General features: G+C 41.0%; 1 protein-coding gene across 1 annotated transcript in view; it reads left to right on the forward strand.

Moving 5' to 3' along the window:
- fgfr3 (fibroblast growth factor receptor 3) overlaps positions 1-25300 on the forward strand; it is a 78725-nt gene that overhangs the window by 44391 nt on the left and 9034 nt on the right. The window contains exons 6-15 of the mRNA XM_059352664.1: positions 7525-7648; positions 7841-8031; positions 14584-14728; positions 15346-15521; positions 18766-18914; positions 19233-19354; positions 19587-19697; positions 19787-19977; positions 21156-21278; positions 22020-22090. Coding sequence (XP_059208647.1) covers positions 7525-7648; positions 7841-8031; positions 14584-14728; positions 15346-15521; positions 18766-18914; positions 19233-19354; positions 19587-19697; positions 19787-19977; positions 21156-21278; positions 22020-22090 — 1403 coding nt within the window. The remainder of the gene's footprint in view (positions 1-7524; positions 7649-7840; positions 8032-14583; positions 14729-15345; positions 15522-18765; positions 18915-19232; positions 19355-19586; positions 19698-19786; positions 19978-21155; positions 21279-22019; positions 22091-25300) is intronic.

Below are 25300 nucleotides of genomic sequence, written 5' to 3' on the forward strand. Positions count from 1 at the left end.
TTGTTTTTCCTGTCGTGCTGCCTTTTCTTCTCAAGCAGAAGGTTTCTCAAGCTTTTTTCGTTTTAGTTTTTAACAGGGTTAGGGTCAAAGGGTCAGTTAACCTTAATCATGAAAAAGAAACACTTTTCTACCACCTGCCTTATCTTGCTGGGAAGAACTCACCCTTTTAATTCACTTTCAATTAACTTTGCTTTAACGCCCCTTCACCCTACGAGACTTTGAACAAACTCCTTCACATTTATTGTGTCTGCCAATGAAAAATATTCAGATTCTGATTACATTTTACACTTTTTTTGCAGTGTATTTTTGTGCTAAAAGCCATCTGCAAAAAACTTTGTTCTTTGTCTGCTCTCATCAGTCTCAGTAACCAAGTTTAGTTCAGTTTCCTGTGTCAGAATTTGTCATTAATATGATTTCAGTACATAATTTAACTGAAAGTGTCTCTTATTTATATCTTAAGCTACCTTAAATTCCTAGCAAGCAATAGAAATGCAGTTAAAATGCACCATTTTCCACAAGTCTTAAACAACTAATGTCATGTATTTAATCTAATGGAGATGTAACATGGAGGTGGCAGTTATTGAGATGTTCCTTCTGTGTCTTTATCAGGACTTTAACTCGTGTCCCTTCCTCCCTCCCTCCCTCCTGTCCCGGAGCTGTTTTAAAATCCAGTTTGCCAGTCACCATGTGGCCGCTGTTGGCCTTGAGGAGGTGAACGCAGAGGTCACCCTCTTTAGAATCAGGGTGCTGGGTGACAGACAAGCCTGTGACATGGTCTGGCTTCAGAGGGGTCAGGGGTAACACCTTCACCGTCCTTATGTCAAAACCTCTGCTCACCCCACCACCTCCCAGCAAGCAATGAGGCTTATTTGTCTGACAATGAAGATGAATTAAGTTCTGTCTGCAGTGCTCAATCATTGGAAAAGTCTATTTTAAAAACTCATCAGTTTTAAAGCAGTCTGCTAACAACTGAAGATCCACAGACATTTGCACATTTGCGCTGAAAATCACATTATCTCTAATTAAGTTGAGTGATGTGCCTAATACCATTATATTGCCACATAATTTTTAACATGGTTATCCTTCTGATTCTCCTTTTTTCCTTTCTTTGTTGCTAGTGTCTGTGTGCACTGCATTTCCCAGAGATCACCTGTCAGTCAAACACGATGAGAAGCACTGTGCTATCCTGATTCTTTATTCCTTAAACGTTTTCTCTAGATGCCCTCTGGCTATTCATGATATTTTTAGACAAACTTACTCCACTGTGTAAGCTGCAGGAAGCATAAAATGCACCATTTGTTCAGAATAAATCACTGAGAAACAACCAGAATCACATCTAGTCATTTTATTTAGTTACAGATATTTATAAAAATCACGAGGCTAGAAGAATAATCAGGGTTCAGTGTTTCCAAGATTGGACCGTCATTGTGTAGACAGACATGAGACGGACTGAAAGCAACAATCTGTTGTCAGGACAGACATTCAGTCTCGCTGTGTCACAGCCCTCATCACCCCACCTCACATCTGCCTTGTGATGAGTTCATCTTGCAGGGTTGGGGGTAGATACGAGGGCACCCGGAGCCCTGACAGCCTGACAATGGCCTTCTAAAGACTCTATTCCTCCAGCGGGGTCCTCAAGGTGAAGCTGGCATCCGTATTGAAAAGACAAGACTGTTTTTGAATTGACAGCCGTGGTTAATTTCAGCTGAATAAATCATGTCCGTGTCCAATTTTTTAAAAAAGTTTTGGACGGGTGATGGGTGATTTTGTCACCCGTCTCTCCGGCACGGGAGAGCGTGTGTGTGACTGTAAGTGACTTGCTAACTGATCCATGCTGATCAGCACAGTGCACTGCTCTTCACTCTGCACTGCCTACCAGCACAGTTTGTCATTTACTCTAAGTGCCTTCAGATCAGTGTGAGGCAAAGTTAGTGACTGAGGGGGACCATTAAGGTCCATTACCCGCCTTCAAAAATACCTCCTGTCTTCAGACTGGAGTGGTTGAAAGTGGCCTTTCTAAGGATGCACCGTGTTCTGCTTTGTTCCCTGAACACAACCATTTTTACAAGGGGTTCATCTTCTATACAGGCGAACATCACACTTGCTGTCATCAGGTTCACTCTCCTACAGAAAAAGACTTATGTTCAGTTCTATTTTCTTTATTGTTTTTCTCCTGGTTCATTTGTGAAGGATATTTTGTGTAATGAACTTTTTAAGGCAGTAATGTTTCCTGGAAAGCCTTAGTGTGGGTCACGCTGCATTGAAGAGCTGCTGAAAATAACTTTCTTTCAGTAGGTCTGGTTTTTAGTGGACAGTTTTAATGTACCATGATGGTCTGGATGCTTTGCCTCAAAGTAATGTATTGCTGAGGGGAAAATTCCTACAATTTGTAGTTTGGAAAGAGAGTAACACTTAAGATTTAAAGTAGAGTATCAGCAACTTGAGTGCATACATGTCAGTATTGGTGGTATAATTAGCACAAATCAGACAAATCCGTAGATTATCCAGTTTTATGGGCCTGTATAGTTGTACACTTAACATCTCCTCAGTATATTCTTTCCCAGGAGCACATCAGAGCTTGTTCAGACATTTACTTCTATCTTACAAGCACTTTGTAAGTCTATTGAAATGCAACACAGAGAACTAAATGGTACGTTTGTTGAAACTAAATGAAACGGTAAATAGGATGTGTGGCTCATTTGTAAAATGGAAAATGAAATTCCAGCAGGGCGACGTGCCAGAGTATTGTGCGCCTTCCCAGACAACTGTGGCGCTCGGAGCCTTGTCCATTATGGCAGGGCAGGGCCTGGAGGTTAAAGTTCACCTCTCTATTGAGCCATCAGATGGAGGTGGGGAGAGATGGGCGTGTCGCCAGCCTATTGAGTCAGTCTTTGACAGCCAAAGCCAATGCTGTTGTATGCTGCCACATATGGTGGAAGGGATTTTATTGTGCTCATGCTAAACTGCGGCGGCACAAGCGAAACAAAAGTTGACAATGTAATTATTGTGTTTCATTTTGTCCAGGTCGCTCGGTGCTTAACTGATTTTTCAATCCCTGTTTTGACAGCTTTCCAAGGCAGGGCTCTTAAACTGGCTCCACACTGTTACTTTTTAAGACTTTAAGCACTTTAAATCCTTGTTTTTCCAGTCCAGATTTTAACACAGCCTGGATTGTGAGTCTCCGTAGGCCGCGTAGGAATTTCTACACTTTGCAAGATTATTTTTGGACTCTTATTAATTTTAGACCTTCCACGGTCATTCACCTTTCTCCCCTGTCGTTTGACCAAAATACACCAGGGATATCAAAAGAGAGATTATCCTGTTTATTTTGTTTCCTCAACCATTTCTTTCCCGTTTGAATGCTCTACTTCCAATTTTACAGTCTTCGCCTCAGTGTTGATGCAATAGCACGTAGAGCCAAACTCCGGCAATAGACCCACAAACTTTGCCAGCTTTAATAGCGAGCCCTCAGGGCCGCTTCTATCTATTTCCGCTTTCTCTGTAGGTCAAATTAGACGGTAGCGCAGATCTGGGCCACTGGTCCGCTCTGACACAGTCATAAATTCTGGTAACTGGCCCCGCTGGTTCTGACAGGGCTATTTTGCGAGGTGAAGACGGAGGGTTTGGACTATAAAGGGAGCAGAGCTTCCTGTGTTTTCTCAGACAACTACCACACTGCAAAAAATGTCTGTATCTTTATGAACCGTTTAAGCTGGCAGTCAACACGTGAATTCTTGTTTTGATTAAAAAAAAGTGAAAGAATCTGCCAATAGGGTGAGGTAACCTCACTGTTTTCCATGGCAGGATCTGTAAGGCAAGCAAAAATATCTTAAAATGATTTATTTGTCTCAAGATATTTCATACTACTGAAGTCCCAACCTACTCCTCTTTTCTTTTTCCTCTGCACAAAGACTGCATGTTGGTTTAATGTCTCCTTCAGATACTCTTTTTACAGTGTGAAACTCCTTGTCCATTCCCATGGCTTGTGCCCTTCTGTAGGTCCACAGCCAAAGCCCTAAAACCTTTAAAGCCTCGTATGACTCTAACGTAAGCTCCTTAATAATTTAATTCTGTTTGGAATCTGGCATGATTGGAATGGATGGGATTATCACGTTTGGGGACTAATGCTGCAGGTTCAACAGGGGTTAGCCAGTGTAACATGGTCATAAAAGCAAGTAGCAAGTGCAGAGAAAATAATTAAATGTGCCAAGGGAAAGACAGAGGGGAATTTAAGTGGAAATGTCACTCAAAGTTAATAAAGAGGGATTCTATTCGGGTATATGTTGCATGTTAGAATCCAGTAGATATCCACACTTAAAGCAGCTTTAACATCAAGGGAAGTCTACTGATTAGCTGACATCAGACACCATAAACTACTGGTCATACCTGACCAAGTAAGGCTATAACAGCAGAGTGACTGAGTGCATACAGCTTGGTAAGAAAGTGTTTAATTGCTTGTAAATTCAACTTTTCATTTGGAAATGGAAAGTTGTGTTTTTTCCTCTTTTATGAGTTGCATATTCACTTTCAGATAAACACAAGGGACAAATTAAAGTAAAATAACTCAATAAAAGCATGAAACATATAAAAATGCAAGTGCTTCCGTGCAACAGGGAATGGTTTGATAAATATGAAAATGATGTGAATAAAATACGGCTGTTGCAAGTGAAACAATGTTTTCCACCATCTCAATAAGACCAAATTATATAACATAATATTTATTGATGGCTGTGATTGTCTCTGATGCTGTACAAACCTTTTGTTATTTCAGGCTGTGTTGTGGATATGGATTTGTCACCTATTTGTAAAATTAAAAAAGTAATCAGTGGTGGAAGAAGTATTCATATCCCTTACACCATGAAATTACTCCACTACAAATAAAAGTCCTGCGTTCAAAACTTACTTCAGTGAAAGGACAAACGTATCAGTATAAAATGTAATTAAAGTAAAAGTACTCATTATGCAGAATGGCCCCACTCTGATTGTTTTGTTAAGATATGGCTAATTTTCACTACTTAATATATTGTTTAGTTAAAAAAAAAAAATCTAATCACTTTAAATTTATCATTTTTTTAATGTTAAATCTCCACTTACAGTACAATATTTGCCTCATAATGTAATGGAGTAGAAATATAAAGTATTTAAATGCAATAATATTAAAGTATTAGTAATAGTAGTAAAGTAAATGTAAATGTACTTAATTACATTCCATCACTGCACGTATTACACCCAAATCAACAAAAATGTATTTCTCATTGCAAGTGCTTAATAAAGTACTTATTATAAATATTTATTGATAAAATTAACAACTGAATATTGTAATGAGCAGATTCCCCAAATGTGAACATACAAAACAAGATAAAAATCAGCTTTGTTATAAATCTTGGAGCTCCATTGTGCTGACAGATTTAGTTAAAGGATTACATACTCCTGCGCAGATTTATCAAAAATCCATTTTTTATTGAGATGAAACTAAGCTGAGATTTTGAGTGCAAGATTCTTTCCTTGACAGCAGCCATAATCATGTCCAGTTACATGTAAAATCAGAATGTGCACAGTAACTACAGCTGTCAGATACATTTAGTGGCATCAAAAGTTCCTTCAAAGTAAATGTACCTTCCCTGGCTACAAGTGTTTTTTTAAATTAGGTCTTTTTATGAAACTGAGACCTAAATAAGACCATAACTCTGATCACAGTCTCTTTCTGTTTCTGTTGGTGGTCTTGGCCTCTACTGAGCATCGACTTCAGCTCGTATTTTACCACCTTCTAGCCTTCCTCCTCATGCGTCGCCTCTTTTTTTATTCCCCCTCCTTCTCCTCCTCCTCTGCTCTCAGCTCGGGCTCAGCGACCGCAGCAGAAGGCGTCACTCATCTGCTCATGAGAGCAGCCATTGACTTCAGTTTGACTCCCCGACTCTGAGAGGGGTAGACGGGGTGGAGCCAGCTCCTCTCAAAAACCATTTGCCAGCGTCGAGCGGGCTGCCTGGTCTATGTTACCATGCAACTGCAAAAAGCACACACAGGCATAATATTTACACTGTTAAATTATTTTCCGCATGCGCCTCCAAGAGAATGAGAGAGAAGGAGTGTATACTGTAAGACAGAGGGAGAAGAAGGAGGGGAGGAGAGCGTGATCCTTACAAATATATACGTCCCGTGATTGGCTGGCGTCCGAGCTAAACGCGTGGGGTTAAACGTTTGTAAAAACACTAAGCCCTCTCTGGGTCGGCACATTTTCCTACGCAGGTGATGTTAAGTGTTCCACCCTGAAAAGCCTCTTTGTTGACATCACTCAGTCCCTTCTTTAGTAATTCTGACCTCTTTCGGTTGGAGTTCACTCCACGCTTGTCTCGCAGCAGTGAGCACAGCGCCGCATGTTTCCACTTAAGCCGCGGAGGTCGTCCCTCTTGGCCCGTGGAGACTCTGCCTGTCGATGCGTAGCAGGTTCTCTGTTCTCGCCTCGCCGTGCTGCGCTGTGACGGGCTGCTCACTCTGCCTCTGAAGCAGCTTCTGAATCTGTCAAGTTAGTATCTGTCTGCCGCTGCCATCCACACACACCTGGTTTGAATTACGATGCAAAATTTAAACTTCGTCTCTCCGGGGATGGATTGCTCTTGACTGGCACAGTGGAACCAATTTCAGAGGTGAAAAAAAAACCCTGCTTGCCTTCACTGCAGGGGGAGAGAAGGAAATCACTTTAAGAGACTAAACTGTAAATAATCCCATATGCAGTGTTCTTTAAATCAATTAGTTGAAACGATTTGAAGCTTTGTGACATTCTGTTTTCTTGCCATCATTGTTTAGTAACTTGCATCTTGAGAATTACTAAGTATGTCACGTCATATTTCTTCAGTATAAAAACGTGTAAAATCTGATGTGCAGCAGACACCTTCTCATCTGCTCCTCAATCCTTTTGATCTCAGTTGTACTTTGCGCTGTGGGCACACAGAACTGTTTCTCATCACACCCTGTCAAAATATTGTTTACTGCACATCTCTTCTGTTCTGCATCAGCCAGTGTGCAATTAATAAAAGGAGGTTAAAGTTGTATTACCATTTTAAATGTTTGTTCAAAAGGGTTTGCACCTCAGTAAACACACGCTGCACACAGCACGCTCTGTTTCACCAACCTGGCCGCTCTGTGATGTTTCATACCAAAGGATATCAAAGGAGGGAGCGAGGGAAGAGATGTGGATGGTTTACTCTGGACAGAGCGCTCAGTTGTTAGTGAGAGAGGCGTTTGTTTATTTCTATTTCAGCTTCGGTTTGTGATTTCGTGTGCAGTATTTTCTTGGTTGAATCTTGGTTATACATTTTTTACATCTTCTAAAATGCCTTCTAAAAGGCCTGAGATATATACATAAACATTTCTTGATACTGTATGTTATCATAAGTGGAAATTTACAGAATAAGCACTGAAAATATGACACCAAGCTACCCTGGAGGTTTCTTGAAATCGGCTAAGCATCCTCACAAATGTAGATGTGCTGTAATGACACATGACTGTTCTTTCCTCCCCCTCCAGTTGAGACACCAGCAGTGGAGTCTGGTGATGGAGAGCGCCGTGCCGTCAGACAGGGGAAACTACACCTGTGTGGTGCAGAACAAGTACGGCGCCATCACCCACACCTACCAGCTGGATGTGCTAGGTAAACAACATGGAAACATTTACTCTCACTTCTGCTTCTGTGTAAACAACGAATACATTAGCATGCACCAGTGGTTTAAATAACCCACGAGGATTGTTGGTGTTAAAAAAAAAGAAAATTAAGACTACCGTATGTCTTCATTTCCTGCAGCACATAATTCCCATGCTAATGACTCCGTGCTTTCTCTTTCAGAGCGTTCCCCCCACAGGCCCATCCTGCAGGCAGGTCTGCCAGCCAATCAGACAGTGGTAGTGGGCAGCGACGTGGAGTTCCACTGTAAGGTCTACAGCGACGCCCAGCCGCACATCCAGTGGCTCAAACACATAGAAATCAACGGCAGCCGCTACGGCGAAAACGGCATTCCCTACGTCAACATCCTGAAGGTGGGTCTGCAGCGCACGCCGCTAATGAGTTTGGGTCTCACCTGCCGGGAGCACATCTTACCCTATGATAATTTCACTCATAGTTAATCTCTCTTAAATGTCTTATTTAATGAGTTTTTACAGTAGGTGGGTCTGTGGGGCCCACAGGCTCTTTTCACTGCAGCGTATAATTGACGAGTTCATTCCTCGAACACTACACCTTCATTATGGGAACCAAAATCTCACCTGCACTTTCCTACACACTGCAGCATTGAGAAATACACACCTAATAATAACCTAAAAATTGCTTTCTGTTCTTGTTTGTGGCACTTGCATGTGGTGCTTAAATCTAGTGCAACAGTGAACAGTGATTGGCAACTTGTGAAGGTGGATTAAAATTAAATGAATGCTTTATTAAAGGTGGATTTTATTCTTTTTCCCTCAAGGTGATCCAATTGACTTGCTTTGAAAACTTCCATCATAGCATTTACTCCAGCACCTCTTACCAACTTAAATGTATTCATGTTGTTACAACACTGTCTACAAACCAACAATAGCTTGAACAACTAATTGATCAGTTATAAAATAAGATAAGATAGATAAAATAAGTCTTTATTGATCCCCAGGGGGGAGATAAGGTGTTGTGACAACATAAAGACAGGAATAAGTACAGACAAAAAGCTAAATACAACTAATATATATGTAAAAAAAATAAAAATGTGAATCAAACAAGAGCAGTTTGAGATAAATGTACAAAGTACTGACAAGTTAAGAGGCTGATAGCTACAGTATTGGCAGGATATATATGTACAGAGTTAGAGTTGTCTATATGAATAAAGAAAATAGAAATATAAAGTAGTATATTATGTGGTAAGAAAGTACAGCATATTAACATAGTGAAGTATGATATAAGATTTAGTATATAGTGCAATAATAGTAATAGTAACAGTAACTTTTACAACATAGTATAGTTGAGTGCAGCAGTATATAAAGTAAAGGATGGACATAAGATATGGTTTGTAAAATAAAATAAAATATATCATATCATATCATATATATCTATGTGTTATGTCCACAGGACTGATGTATACATTTCTCAAAAGTTTACTTGTGGAATTTTCAAACCAATAATAGATAACAACAAAAGTCTGGAGCTTCATTTTGATGTTGAGAGATGAGAAAAAGGAGCAGACAAAGGAAAGAAAATGTCAGAAGACAAAACAATAACAGAGATAATGTGATAGTAGCAGCCAGACAACAACATAAATCCACCTTAAAGGTCATATTCTGGACATTTTAAGCTCGTACCCTTTACACCGATCGCCCAACTTTGATGAACTGATGATGCATCTTATTGCTGATTGGCCTTGTTTACTTGTTCAGGAATGAACTCTTCAATTATACATCAAGTAAGATGCAAGACTGTGAAAGAGTGTGTCTACCTGACTTGCATCTGCAGGTATCCTCGTGCATTAATAACTGATATCCTGGTACGTGTTTTTTTTTTTAGTTCAGACTGCTCTGATGTTTTGTATTGTTTCTGTTGTCTGCAGCCTTTATGGTTGCTCTGATGCTGCAATCCCACATCAAGAAATGAAGGTTAAATAAACACAGCGGGGAAGACGTCAGATCAGATAGGAGGGTTTAGTCCCGTTAAAGAGGAACTCCTGGAGGTCTCATCACCTCCCCGGGCAGCGATGGTGTTAATGAATAGAGTAGAAAGCATTCCTCGCCGAGCAGGACAACACCCTAAACCCGCTGCGAGGCATGTTTTCTTTATTTGGGGTGAAGAAAGGAAGACTCCCAATCGAAAAACCAAGAAGGCCTTTTGCTTTCTTATTTGGGCTCTCCCTTTTCTTTTTTCTGCCTCTAGAGAGAGCGAGGGAATAAAACAAACATCTGGTTTGGACTAAGTTAACTGCCGTGGTGGCGGCAACGCAGGGAGAGAGACGGGCTCTGTTAACCGCCACTGCCGTCAGATGTGCTGCGTCGCGTGGTTTGAGGAGGAGGAGGAGAGAGGAAAGAGGGAAGAGGCACCCAAAAAAGCCATGGAAAAAATGAGTGGAGGAACACAAGGAAGGGCAAAGTCAGCAGAGAGAGAGAATGTCTTACAGAGTGGTGGGTAAAGATGGAGGGCGAGAGACTCGGGGAGTGAGTGGGAGGGCAGAGAATGAAGGAACGAGAAAGAAAGAAGTGAGAGGTGAAATTGAAACGAAAGAGAGAGGCAGAAAGTGAGAATGGGAAGGAGAGAGAAACAGAAGAAGAGTGACAGGAGACAGAAACAGACTCTGTAACATTTCTGGCTTCATCTATTTCTCCAAGTGATGGATTTGAGGCTTTGCATTAGGTCGACTTTATTCAGCCGTGAGCTGAAAAAAAAATAATGATATCAAGGTAGAAGAGGGTTCTCAGGCTCTCACTTCTACAACCGGCTGCATCAATGATGGATTATTTTGCAGCTGAAGCCTTAATTAATAACCTTCGTGAGCACGAGAGATGCTCATCGCCCCAGACTCTCACTGCTGGATGAGCTCTTACCAGTTTTACAATCTTTTTGCTCTATCATTTATTAGTTAAAAAATAAAATATATTTCTGCTATGAGCAGCTGGTATAAAAGCAGAAATTTAGTGGAAAGTGATTGCCTGCGGATTAATGTGGTTTTACTAGGATATTGCTCCAAGTTGTAAGAGATACAAATCAATGAATACACATAAAACAGGATGTGACATTAGAGAAACCTTCACCGCAAAGACAAATATCTAGAGATATCTTTCTTGCTAAGAGCTAGACTGCGAGATTAATACAGTTAATATGAAGCTACAGCTAACAATTGGTTATCTTAGCTGAGCATAAAGACTGAAAACTTAATTAAGTGTTGAACTTTTCCTTTTAAATAGATTATTTACAGTATTTCAGGATTTAATAAAATAGACTTTAAACATTATGCTGCTTTGTCAGTGAACAAAATTTCTTGGAATACCTAGAAATTCCAGTGCATTACTTTTCGTAGGAGTCATAACTTGAGTCTTCTAATAAAACAGAACAAGAAGCCTCTTTAAAATCTGTTTATTTAACTTTTTGCATGCTGTGACTTTCACATAAACGGACCGACATTTGATTCAGAAATGTTTCTAGTCCTGATTGCTGTCACAACTTTTGTGGAAAAGTGACTCAAACACGAGGCTGATGAGTAAAATTTCCAGCACATTTAAGTAGCGAGGTGGATGTTTTATATAGAGTGAGAGAAAGAAGGAAAGGAGGGAGAGAGAGGGAGAAAGAGGAGGAGAAAGACAGGCCAACAGAAAGAGAGAGAGAGAGAGGGGGGAAAGCACGCCTGTCAGCCCAGACCGCGGCTCCACGCTCTATTTTCGACTACCACATAATTGAAACAGTATTTACTGAGATCTGTGTGTGCCTCTCTCTCTCTCTGGTCCCACCACAGTTCATTCAGACTCTGCGACATCTCATGTGTGGCATATACTGCTGGAGTTAAATACAGCCGAGGGTGGGAGGGGGTCATGCAAGATTTTTTTTTTTTTTTTTTTTTTTTTTTTTTTAGAAATGCCTGAATTGCTCTTTTGATGCTTGGAAAAAGAGTTAACGATGAGCGACTCGCCCCGGCGTGGGGAGGGAGAGGGAGGCGTCTGGAGCCGAGCTCTGGATGTTCATTAAGCAACCATAAAACATGATATGTTTTCTCCTTTATGTGCTTTGCCCGTTTAATTATTCATCTGCAGTTTCTCCGCTGGAGAGCCTGTCACAAGCAATGTGTGTTCCAGCACGTGTGCGATCAAGTGTTGGTGTGTGTGTGTTTATGCATTCAGCGCACACACTTTGATTGACATACTGTAATTTCTTTAATCTGCCGATAGACGTCTTGTGTTACTGTCTAATGTACAGTGTGTATGTGTGTGTTTTTATGATCTTAACAGGTTTGACGTTGAAATGCTTTTAATCTCACAGACAGCCTGCTTTGCTATGAACGTGTGTGTGTGTGTGTGTGTGTGTGTGTGTGTACTTGTAGTCCTATGTTGAAGTAGTCAGTTACAAGTAAAAGTTAAACATGTTCAGGTTCCAGTCTTTTCCAATAGACGTAACTTTTCTTTGGTATTTAGATCTATGATTACTGTCATTTCACTCCACTCAAATGCACAAACTTTGTTGTAATTGGAAGTTTGTTAGCCAATTACAATGTTCCACATCATCTAAAGTGGACTTAGATAGAGCCACACCCCTTCTCTCAGACAGTACTATGCACACACAATACATATGTTTAGTAGACTTTGAATATACTGTTTTCTGGAAGTATAACTTTGTTAAAAGTTTTTAAAAAATATGAAAAAGTCTCTTAGGAAGATTTCTTGTTAGTCTTAACTGGGTGTGATATTGGAATGCACAGGGGAAAAAAACAAACATTAATAAGTATTTTAATCAATTTCTTCGCATTTAGAGTAGAAATCCACAATCACAACTCATTTCGGTTATATGAGAAGATTGATACCACTCTTATATTTGTGTGTTACAGTAAGTTTGTAGCTGCAGCTGAAAATCAAGTTGTATATCATTTCTTTAATTCATAGCGAATGTAAAATGTTTGCAGTATATTTCATTGTGTGTGTTTTTGTTCTCCAGGTTTGCATCTATGTTCTGTTCATGTGTTCCCGCAGGCTGTAAAGGCCTCATTGTGCCTCTTAATGTCCCCTTTACAGAGTTTTGTCAGTAAACACACTGAGGCCCACACTAAGTTGAAACTGTCTAACGTGACAGAGAGAGACGCTGGGAAGTACTGGTGTCGAGCCTCCAACTTTGTAGGCAAGTCGGAAAATGCTTTCTGGCTTAAGGTACAAACACCAGGTAAATCCTGAGCTCCGAGCGCCAGCCGCACTCCACACTCGATCCTCTGCTGTGTCTCCTCCTCTCTGCGGGGCTCCTCTTGGTTGTGGGTTTGATTGGCTCACTGGCTTGCTATTAGGACAACACACACACACACACACACACACACACACACACACACACACAGTTAAAGCCTCACATTGTGTGTTAGCTAGTAGCTATCATCCATTTTAACTCTCAGTGCCACTTTGTCTTCCTCCCAAATCAATAACAAACACAATATCACACCTTTAATTACTGTGACATCTTCAAAAGCCTCGCCCTCGCTCCCCCACAAACTATTGTTACACACAAACACACACACAAACATAAAAAAGCCAACATAAAAAAAAAACACTGTACACACAGAGCGGTATTGATTTCCCTGCGAGTGCGTTCTTCAGCTGTATTAATGTGCTTTTATATGAAAGCATGCAGCAGGACTCTGATTCATGACTGGGTCTGGATGTCACTGTTCATTACTGAGCCTGGGGAACCAGAGTCCCCCACCCCACCGTCTACCAAGCCACATCAGACATGGGGTTTAAAAACTCCCCCACTGGTCATCACACCAACCATTAGTCAAAGGGGAAAAGCCACATCTGCAGGGATGCTCTTTTTGAGTAATTTCAAGGTTATTTCAAAGCAACCATATTGAATATATTGCAAACTACAAAGTATTTGTCTTTATAATGCTAAATGTAATGTTTGTACAGCTGAAATAATAGAGAAAATGTTTTAATATACCTTTTATATGTGACTTCAAATGATAAGAAAACTTTACAGACTATGAACAAATTTTTCATTCAATTAAATTTTTAGAATTCATTAAAAAGCAATTGCAATAGCTGCAACCATGTATGCACATGCATCCACAGGTTCATGCATTGACACACACACACAGCCTGACAAACACCAAATAAACTTCAGCCTCCTAGGAAGAAAACACCACGAAAAAGCATTGGATCTAGAATAGATCCATGAGGCACTCCTCAAAGCATTTTTAGGCGTTTGAGAGGTCGAAACATTTCTCGTTTTTCACATTTGATTTTGCCAGCACACCAGCGAGGTGCCATCATTTCTGGTGATGGGTCTGCTTTGCTTTGGCATCAGGTAAACTCCATGCTGGTTTAATTTAAACTCACATGAGTTCTAGCAGCAACCAAAAGAAAACTGTTACTGTGAAAAAAAAAAGTGGTGCTGCAAAAATGACCATCTTATCAAGTACCTTTTGTTTAATACTTAGCAAAAAAAATTTGAAATTGCCGGAAGAATATTTCAGCCTGTTTTCTTTTTTTATTGTATGTTAAAAGAAGACAGAAAAAAGCCATACTAGAAAATTGTTAAAATATTCTTCTGCAATGTCAGACTTGTTCACTTTTAGGACTTAATGACATAAAATTACTTGATAAGAAGATGTTTTGCAGTGCAACAGCTTTCTGCATTGTGTGTGTGGTTTTAGATTGAAACAGCCAGCTTCTTTCGCAGCGTGGTGAAGGTGCTGCTTGGGTGTTTTCAGGTGTCGTGTTGTCAGCTGAAGGAAACAGATCCGCTGACTCCTTCAAATCCTCACTGCTGTCCTTTTCCTCCAGGGGTATTTGGTGTTTCCTCTAAGAAGCTTTTGGGCTCATGATATCTTATCTCTTCCTCTCTTTCTTTTCTCTCTTCTCCATCTTTTCCCCCCTCTCATCATTTCACAGACGGCTGATATTAACACTACAGATAAGGAGCTAGAGGTTCTCTCCTTGACCAATGTGTCTTTTGAGGATGCGGGCGAGTACACTTGTCTGGCAGGGAACTCTATCGGTTTTAATTTCCACTCTGCCTGGCTGACGGTGCTTCCAGGTATATTCCTCTTCTCTCTGCCACTCTTTGGATTCTTGTCGCCCATTTCTTCCATCTCAACTCAATGAACGATGATTGCTATTCTTTTTTTTGCTCACTAGCACATTTTGACATTCATTTTCAAACCTAATTATCATGCATTATCATAGATTGTTACTTGTTAACACGTTTTAAGTGTGCTGCAACTGTGCCGTCGCCCCTTTAATTGAACGAGCCGAACATGCAATCTAGCCTCCATTGAAAGACGCTTTTTAATCAGAGCGGATCGTCTGTTTCAATGTCTCAAGGCTACGAGGCAATTTAAAGACATTTTTGTGTTCGATGTTCAACACAATAATTACCTCCCTGGGGAGAAGCATATCACAGGTGCAATTACCTGCTGCAGGATAAAACTACAAGCTGATTACTTTCTGATCTGTTTCTCTTTTGATTTATAGATGTTATTCCATATAAAGGGGCATCCTAGAATCTGCTCAGTTGAAATCTGGTACTGAGCAAAGAAATAGTTCCCTTTAATTGTTAAGAAAAAATATTTTTGGTGAGATTAGGTGTGCAAACGTATGGATAACTGTGTGTGTTTTGACTGACATGCCGCTTGTGACCTCCTCCTCCCAAAGCAGTGAGCCCCGAGAAGGAGGACTACTACGCCGACATCCTCATCTATGTGACGGGCTGCGTGCTCTTCATCCTCGCAGTCGTCATTGTAGTTCTGTGCCGCATGAGGATGACGTCACAGAAGACGCTGCCTACGCCGCCCGTGCAGAAACTTTCAAAGTTCCCCCTCAAGAGACAGGTAACAGAAAGTAGATACAAGATTCGTATGAACACTTTTCCCTCTTTTTCTCTCTCCCTGTCTGTTCAATTTAGCTTTTTTTAATGTTTGTTTGATCGAACATGATGCAGATGATGTGGTTGAAATTATGTAGAAATTTGACCCTTTTTTTCACCAAATTGAGGTGAAAACATCATATAACCTGCTAGAAAACAGAAAAAATATACCTGTAATTATTTTGCCATAATAATTAAGCTTTTTTTTCAATTAGAGCATCAGACAAATTTTAGGGGTTGCTGGGGAAACCTTTGAATTTCCAGGGTGCTTAACAAGTAAAAGCACATATTCTCTAAAAAATCACATCAGGGACTTGATTGCATCAGATGCTGTTTTCAGCAGGTTTTTCCCTACAAATTTGAACTGCAGCAGGATTTAAATTAATTGGACAACAACCTCAATAATCAAAGGAGTAACATTATGAGCTCAAGGAAGCAGCACCCTGAATTAGTTATGGAGAGTCATGGAAAAATAGTGTTGTTTGTTTTTGCATCCGTGCCGTGTAGAGAATCCTGCAGAAGAGTGTATATTTGCAACATCGGTCTTTTCAACTTCTATAACTTTCAAGAAGAATTGCTCACAGGACAGAACTCACGCTGCTAAGAGTATAAATGAATAGAGGCGGATATTGTACATCTATCTGTCGTGGATCTCTCTCTGTCCCGCTGTGTTGATGACGTCGAGCGGACGCTGGAAGGCATCACACTGGTGACATGTGTTCACATTTATCTTGGAGCAGATTCAGCTCAGGGATATTTATGCCCTCCTGTGACTGTCAGTGTTAGTTTTAGATTTCACTCTGTGTAACGCACACTCGCCCCTCAACTGTTTGGAGAGAAACATAAAGTGGAGCAGCTGCATATCCGCAGCCCGCAGTCTGCACGGCTCTTCTCGTCAATGGCTCTCGGGGGTTCAAGACAAACCTCGGTCAAGGTCCGAGTCAAATACACGACCAAGTTCAAACAGAATACAAACCAGGACAAGATGAACAGAGTCATGCTCGAGACCAAAATAGGCAATACACTGAAAACAAGACTCAAGGATGGTTCGACATTTTGCAAAATGTGCTTGTTGCCGAGCATTAGATGAGAAAAATCATACCATTCTCATTGTGATTAAGACTGGCTATGATCTGATGTTTATAGACTTGATTCTGTATCTTAAAAGTGTCTTTGTCAGATTAAAAATCCAATTAACTCCTCGATTAGGTGGTAGCAAAGAAGTTTTTAAAAAAAGACTTTTCAGAGGGGTTGTGCTCAGAGGAAAAAATTGAGCCAACATCCATTTGTGGCTCGACCAGGACAGGTTGGAGTCAAAACAGGAATGGGAATCAGACATGTCCAAAAAGGGAAAAGGGCTATCTGCAGGTCAGGGTAGAGTTCCTTTTACAGACTTTCTCTCTCCACACTAATTGATACACCCTCACCCTCATCTTCTCCTCTTGTCACTCCACTTTACTCTCATCAAAAGACTTCTATTTGAGCTTCAATATCTTCTTCTAATTCTCTATCTTCAGTGTTGCTCTTGTCCTTTGTGTTTCCTACAATATCGGTGATCCAGAAAAGTCTTCAGTTATTGTGCTTGCACTGCGGATGCAAAGATCATTTGAATGTTTGAGATGAGTTTATCCGCTCTGCTCCACCCTGCTGGACTCCCACAGCAGCTGTGTGGTTGTTCTGTGCAAGCTCCAGCTTTCCAGCTTCATAATTGAAGGGTTGTGTTCCTCAAAATGCAAAAAGATGCATTTTAGAAAGGAAACCTATTGCTTGAAAGTCAGTTCTTTGAAAACAAACACGACTGTTAAAGCCAAAGTCAGGCTTTAGCTGGAAAGGTTGGAAATGTCCTAATTAGTCCTTTTTATATAAAAGCAGACTTGTTTGGTAATATTAGGCCTCATCTTTTAAAAGATGCTCTAATTGTAGCCTCTAAATCTTCTCTATTCTGCTACCTTCATATACATGCTCTTATAAGGCAGTGCAGGGAAAGATCTTATTGCATTTTTCTGTAATCTTTGCTTCGTTTTTGTAAAGCTAATCTCCTGGTTCTCTCCTTTCTTTTTCATAACTCTGAGTAAATCTCCCATAAACCCCCTGGCATGTTCTATCAGATATTACTTTTCATGCCTCTGAAATTGTGGTCGGGTTGTTTTTTTTTTTTAAAGCTTCACAGCATTTTTCTCATTTTCCTCCAAGTCGAGAAGTTTAAGAGGGGAGTCTTGTAAATGGACATGTTTTTGGAGGACCCCACCTGAAGGGGCCGAGCTGGCAGACTCTGACACAAACAGATTCATCAAAAGCGGGGCCGGAGCCATCAGGTCCCCCGAGCAGTCAGATAAATGGTGGGAGGATGTCGAGCCGGCGGGCTCCGGCGGCAGGACCGCCAGTCTGGAAATGGAGCTCACTGATGGATAGAGACGTCCGTCCAACCTCTCCACGCACTCGCCCACCTCTGCTCCCTCCTTCATTCGTCTTTGTTACTGCCTGATTCCTCCTGTGCACAGCCACAGGCCGGCTGTTTGTAAAAGTCACTGCTGGTGTCACGAGTCAGGCTGTTTTTTAGAGAAACTCTGAGCTGCTGACATTGGTTCGGAGATGTGTGATGTTTGCAGTCGGTCGCTGCCAGCAAGCATTCCATCTCGAAGTTATTCACTTATTCATTCCAACCTTAAATTCAAGCTTTAAATTTGAAAGGTGAATTATTTTTTTAATATGTTCATCTGGGAATTTTCCAACACACCTTTCTCTACAAACCAAAGCTTAAACATTTGCGGCATCTGACAAGTACATTTTTTTTTAAATTATATTTACCATTTCAATTTCTGGGTTATTGGCCTTGTGTTCGACATGTAAAATCACTTAGACTATCAAGAGAAAAATGTTTCTTGAGTTAAATTTATTTTCTCTTTACTTTCTCGTTTTCCACTCCAATTTTGACTTTTTGACTAATTTTGATGACCTGAGCCAACACAATCTTTTTTCTTTTTTAGTTTTCTTCTCTCTGTAAAACTAAAACTAACTAGATTCTAACTTGAATATTAAGGTCAATGTTATAAGCCTTTATAGGCTAGTTATAAAATGCTTTGTAAAAGTATTCAGCGTTGGGTCAAAGGTCACGTTAGGCTTCCTCTCCACTCTCTCTGTCTCATTGTTTAAGCTCACACCACCTCGTCTTCTTCAGAGTCTATAACAGTTTGTTTTTTGCACCCAAGCAGGTGTCCTTGGATTCCAACTCCTCCATGAACTCCAACACCCCTTTGGTGAGGATCGCCCGCCTGTCATCCAGCGACGGACCGATGCTCGCCAATGTGTCGGAGCTCGAGCTGCCCTCGGACCCAAAATGGGAGTTTCCACGAACGCGGTGAGAAAAACAAATACTTCTGCAGATGAACATTCATCACTGTTGTCTAAATGCCTGTCAGAAAGAAAACATGGTGGCTGTTTTTGCCAGGCAACATATTTCAGAGGTGACAGATACTGTGCTGTTGTCCTTGTAGCATTATGTGGTGTAAAAACATGAAGGCCATCAATACATCACGGTCACAATGACACCTTCCCCCGCCACTTATTGTACTTGGCAATCAAATCAGCCTCATTCAAAACTGTAGAAGAATTATTTTGAAAAACACCCTTCAGCAGCACTTGAAAGAGCTCTAAGATTGTGTTGCTGCTGTTGCAGGCTGACTCTGGGTAAACCTCTGGGCGAGGGATGCTTCGGTCAGGTGGTGATGGCCGAGGCCATCGGCATAGACAAGGAGAAGCCCAATAAGCCGCTCGATGTTGCTGTGAAAATGCTGAAAGGTTAGTGATTGTTGTACATGACCTTGACAAGAGCAGCAAAGGTGCTCTGCTCTGTACATTTCCTGAATGAAACCAGCAGGATGTGTCTATGTCTTTAAAAATTCCCTGTACACATAATAATTTAGTTTGTCTGGTCTCATGCCTCCCACATTCTCAAACTGAAGTGTTCTCTCTATTTTTGTCCTTTGTCACTAGATATTCACTAGAATAACACTGTCCTTTGTTTACTCAGATGATGCCACAGACAAAGACTTGTCAGACCTGGTGTCAGAGATGGAAATGATGAAGATGATTGGAAAACACAAAAACATTATCAACCTGCTGGGAGCGTGCACGCAGGACGGTGAGGCTGCACTTCATTGCAGCGCGGATAATTAACACGAAAATTAACTGTGTTCTGAAAGTGACCCCCGCTCCCCATGTCGCACGCAGGTCCTCTGTACGTCCTGGTGGAATACGCCTCCAAAGGCAACCTGAGGGAGTACCTGCGGGCGAGGCGGCCACCGGGCATGGACTACTCCTTCGACACCTGTAAAATCCCAGACGAGCAGCTTACCTTCAAAGACCTCGTGTCCTGCGCCTACCAGGTTGCCCGAGGCATGGAGTACCTCGCCTCGCAGAAGGTCAGCCGCCACCACGATGTGTCGCTGATGTTGAAATGCAAATCACTGCTTGACTTAACTGAGCTCTGTGTGTGGATGAGTGCATGTTTGTTCCTCAGAAAATAAGGAAATTAGAATGTTTTTTGGGCATGTGAGGCAGGGCAAGACACTGTAAATTAAATGTAGTAAATATATTTCAAATGCATTTTCTGTGCATTTAAAAAACATGTTATCTTATAACCTTAGCGTGAACTGGAAATGTCATCAATTGACCTTTGCCATGTTGACATTTTTTTTGTTTTGTTTATGTGATAGAATAATGGTAGAGATACACTGGATCTATTGACATTTGTGAAGTCAACGGTTGTGGGACGCATGATGGAAGCAGCTCAGCCAGTTGCGTGACCATTTGCTGTAACTGAATTTGCATAATCACAACTCAACTTGCACCAAAACTCAGATCAAATTTTCAAGCTAGGCAGCGCTGATGAAAAGGAATCAAGATTCTGTGCCTGTGTTCTCTTTTTCCCACCTCAAATGTTTCAGAAAATAATTTAGCATACTGATCAGCTATAAAATGAGAAAGTTTGTGACCTGGCTGCCATCATGAAAAATGACTAGCCAAAACCCCAAAAGTCCTTGCGTTTATTTGGCAGATTTGTGTTGCCATGCAATTGTTCTGACATGCCAATGGCACAAAGAAGTCCTTTCTCCAACTCTAACCAAGTTGTTTTTTGTACCTAAACCTCAACCTACCATTTCCTAACCACAGAGTTACACCATGATAGATTTTTGAGAAGCATGTTGGCAGTAACTGGGCTCTAGTGTGTACTTTTGGACTCGTTGTACCAACCGGACATTGGAACAATGAGCAGATCTGGCGTACCTCCATCAAGAATGAGGACTGGGTTAGGGTTAGTTCACATTTAGATATTAGAGTTTTGTAACACTTTAAAGGTTGAAATTACAGTTAAGATCTTTAAAAAAAAATTAAAATGATGTTGTTGGGATTAGATTTAAATAAGTTTCAAGGTTAATTTATGTTTGGAATAAGTTTCAAGGTTGAAAGTAGGATGCCTTTGAGTCGTAGTAGTCAGTAATCAGTAGTCAATGGTAAATGAAAGTTGTCATTATGTACGAGAATATGTGTGTGTGCAATTTGTTGTGTGTTTGATAGGCGTTTGTACTTCTTCCCTCAGTGTATCCACAGAGACTTGGCAGCCAGGAACGTCCTTGTGACAGAGGACAACGTTATGAAGATCGCCGACTTCGGCCTCGCCAGAGATGTGCACAATATAGACTACTACAAAAAGACCACAAACGTGAGTCTCATTCCATCTGGTTTCTCTGTCAGAAAAATATTATTGGCTCATCATTGTCAGTTTTGACTTTGACTAAATGGAAGGTATTGGGAGACCGCGGCCATTTTACCCAGCAAGAAATTTTCTAAAGAGAAAGAAACTTCATCAAATTGAGGTCATAGAATACTTGATCTTATAACAGTACTTTGATGATATCAACCTTTCTTTTTAAAAATTTTTTATTGAGATTTAGCAAGTGACATTCCTATGCAAGTGTTATTTTTGATATTTTATGCATAGATCATCCATTTATGATTGTCTGAAATGCCTCATTTTAAGATTTGTGACAAACAAAGATAAAGGAAAAAGATAAACATAAAAAAATGTATGAACACATTGAGATTCATCTTTTCTTTAGCATATAATCATACATTTGCAAAAATAAAGTCTGACATATATAGTAAACCAGAAATAATTCCATTATATGATGAACATATGCTGAAGATTGCATGAAGATTTTTACACTCAAGAAAACGAAAAGAAAAAACATTATTGATATGAATTCAGTGTCCAAGTAGGAAGGAGGAACAGTCCAAGGAGTTCAGAATACGACAGTTATAGTAAATTAATGTGGCTGAGATTGTTATGAAAGGACAGGTGAGCTGAAGTTCAAGGTGTCTGGACTCTGTGTGTTTGGGTCCATGTTTTGCTGTCTGCTGTGTACAGAATGGTTCTGCTGACCAAGCGGTTCTGTTGTTGCAGGGTCGTCTGCCCGTGAAATGGATGGCTCCGGAGGCTCTGTTCGACCGGGTCTACACGCACCAGAGCGACGTGTAAGTTTGCACAAACCAATTGCCACATGCCAACTGCCCGCTCATGTGGAGCTGCTGCACACCGGAGGAATCCGAGTGTTGAAATATAATGACTGAGCGCGTTAGCATCAAACGCTGAGTTTGTGCGTGTGAATATGGAATCATAGCGTTCCCTTCCCAAATATCTCCCGCTCGCTGTCATCTGCGCTCCCTTGATAATCCTGAGCTCCTTGTGTATCAGTGGCTGCACATTCCTCGCTGCGTTTGTTCTTTAATCTCCGTACACGACATCAGAGAGAGACAGAAAGACAACAGAGCCTCAACAAACTTGCTGTTTTGTCAGCATAAATCCAAGAACAGAAGGAGATAAGAGAGTCGGTGGATTTATCACGTTTTATAAGCGTAAATCCAATCTGCCCCAGAACAGAAGGCGATAAGAGGGTCAGTGGATTTACCACAAGGTGTTCCCTCGGGGTGTTTTTCCACAACAACTCAAAGAAATCAGGCCGCCGAAAACAAACTCACCTTTACGACCTCTGATTCCTGCGATCAGGAGAAGAAAGGTGTGTTTAGGAGAGGAGGTCACAAAGTCAATCTGTGCTGCGGCAGCGAGCTGAACCCCCCCCGAACCGCTCCTCGCACCCCCCTACTGGTTGCAGCCAGACGCTGTGTCCCCAGCACAGCCATCCAAACCAAACACAGGCCCCTGTCAACACTGGCCCGCCGTGTGATTACACTAGACTGGGAACAAGCCGAGAGGAGAATCAGCCCGCTCTGTTATTTCAGCAGGTCTGGATTACAGAGTCAATCCTCCCGCCAAACCTCCTCCTCCCTCCATACAGTAGTCGCTCCGCAGCCAGTTTACTCTCACACACCCCGGGGGACTCTGACTTTTGACCTGTGATGGTTTTAACTGAAATTTGTTACGCTGAAACAGACCGGGGTGGGGGGTGGGGGGGCAATTAAAACACATTTAAGCAAATCTGACACACAATCAAGCGACAAAGAAGCAAGAAAAGGACTGAATGGGAGGAAACCTTTGCGTGCAGCAGCTCTCACGCCACAGTTTGGCTTCACAGCTCCGACAGCTTTCCAGACATTTACAACTCTAAGGACAGAACTGGCTGTGAGAAAACTCAGGGAGCCATTTTTGTTGGATATTAACACAGTTGTTTCACACTTTTTCTGTGCAGAGAAACAGTTTTGATTTCACCTTTTAAATACAGATAAATTCAGGCTTATTTAGTGCAGATATGGATCTTTAATTCCTCCGCCTGTTAGTTAGTTAAAAGCAAAGCAAAACCATGCAGCATATAGCATGATACAAAAGCTTTTGGCACTGACTCATTCATAGAAATAATATATATGATAGAAAACCAGACCAATAAACCAATAAAAGCATGAAGGTTTCCACTTTCTGGTAATTTATTATTTGGAAAATCTGACTTATTTAAAGTAAAATTTGAATGATTTTCAAATGTTATTTTCCACACATTCCTCTATTAAATTAACAAGCATGAAATTCTTTATATGGCCTCCATATCAATTGTTTTGAAGCTCAGTTAACAGAGATAATACTTGTCCAGGACACTGACATCTTCTAGGACATGTGGAGCAGCACCACACTTTAATTCTAACATAATTTTACAATCCAACATCAGTATATATTGTGATATAGTTAATTTTTTTAAAAACAAGATTAAGAAACCAGATTTTTTTTTTTTAGTATTCTGGTGTCTTAAATTTGTAATAATTCAGGTCTGTTTAAACATGGTTGCAACAATCCTGTAAATCCAGCGATTCCATAGAGCATTTTTTTGTACTTTTGATATAAATATGATCATATATTTTGAGTGATCCAAGATCTGTGTGCAGAAGGAAGCATAAGAAAGTGAAAGAGAAAAGAGTCTTTGTGTCCAGATTTCATCTTAGAGTGTGTAAAAGACAGTTGTTGTTTTTTTTTTGTTTTTTTTTTGTTTTGTTTTTTTTGGGGGGGGGTATACAGCTATTGGCAGCTTCAATCCACAAACATGAGTGTTGTATCGGCCGTCAAGAAACCAATATTGCTCAAATTGGACCGAATACAAACGTCTCTACCATTCACAGAGCATCCAAACCTCACAGTGATGTTTTCCTTCTTTCTCAGTCTTTTATTGCTGCAGGTGCCGATAAAAATTTAAGTGTTTACATCATGATTGCCTGTTCCCAATAGCTGCCTCACGGCTCGACCGCTAGCTGTGAATATAAACAGTCTGCTGCTGATTCCTGTGGTCGTCCCTGAGATGGTCCTGAACCCGTCCTGACCCTGAAGACCTCATTTATCCCACAACAGGGATAATGAGTTAGGCTTCAGTTATTTTCAATGTCAGTCTTCAGTTTCCTCCTTTTTCTTACCTCTGAATATTGATGTCTCTCTTTCACCCAAAGTCCTCAGTGCCCTTTCACTCCGTGTGTTTGGACGCAGGGCGATCCGACTCGGCCAGTCGCGCCTGTTTTCCACCCTCTGGACCGCAGCATGGATAATTAGATTAAACCCGCTGAGCGCCCGCGGTAGAAGGAGGGGTCTGATTCTGATTCACTGGACCAGCGGCCGAACAATAGTACACTGGGTTAATAGACCGCCATTATCTGATTACCGCCCCTCATTTTTTAGCCATTTAGGAATATGCGGCAGTTCACTGACACAGACGGAGAGACAGAGAGGAGGGCTCGTGTTAGAGGATGTGCAACAGTTTCTACAACAGGCAGCAGCTGCACTGTAACTGCAGACACACTATAAGAAGCTTCTCTATTCATGTTTTGTGCTTCCTTTTGGCTGTTTTGGTGCTCAGGACACATTATGTTAGCATTTTGCTATTAAAACTAAGCGATCAGAACAATGTAAAGGTGATTAAGGACAATTTCACAACCCAAGTCCGCTTGATTCGTCCGAATCAGAGTGAAATTGATACTTCTGGTTTGTTTTGGGGTTTTTTTGCGAAGCTGGAAAGAGTATTATTTCTTATTGGTTGGAAAGTTGGTGGTGGAACATGTAAACATGGAAATACACAAAGCAACATGGAGTAACTTTCACTCTACCGGCCGCTATCCTGCTCTGGTGTTCCTACCAAATGCATCAATCAAACATCAGACTTCAGCAAAAGTCAAAGTCAGTCCTTTTCCAGTCATGTTGCATCTGCCGCTCTATGTACAGCTCACAAAATGCCTGTGCAGGTAGCCCACAATCCGCTG

This window comes from Centropristis striata, chromosome 16, assembly GCF_030273125.1.
Source record: "Centropristis striata isolate RG_2023a ecotype Rhode Island chromosome 16, C.striata_1.0, whole genome shotgun sequence".
Taxonomy (NCBI): Eukaryota; Metazoa; Chordata; class Actinopteri; order Perciformes; family Serranidae; genus Centropristis; species Centropristis striata.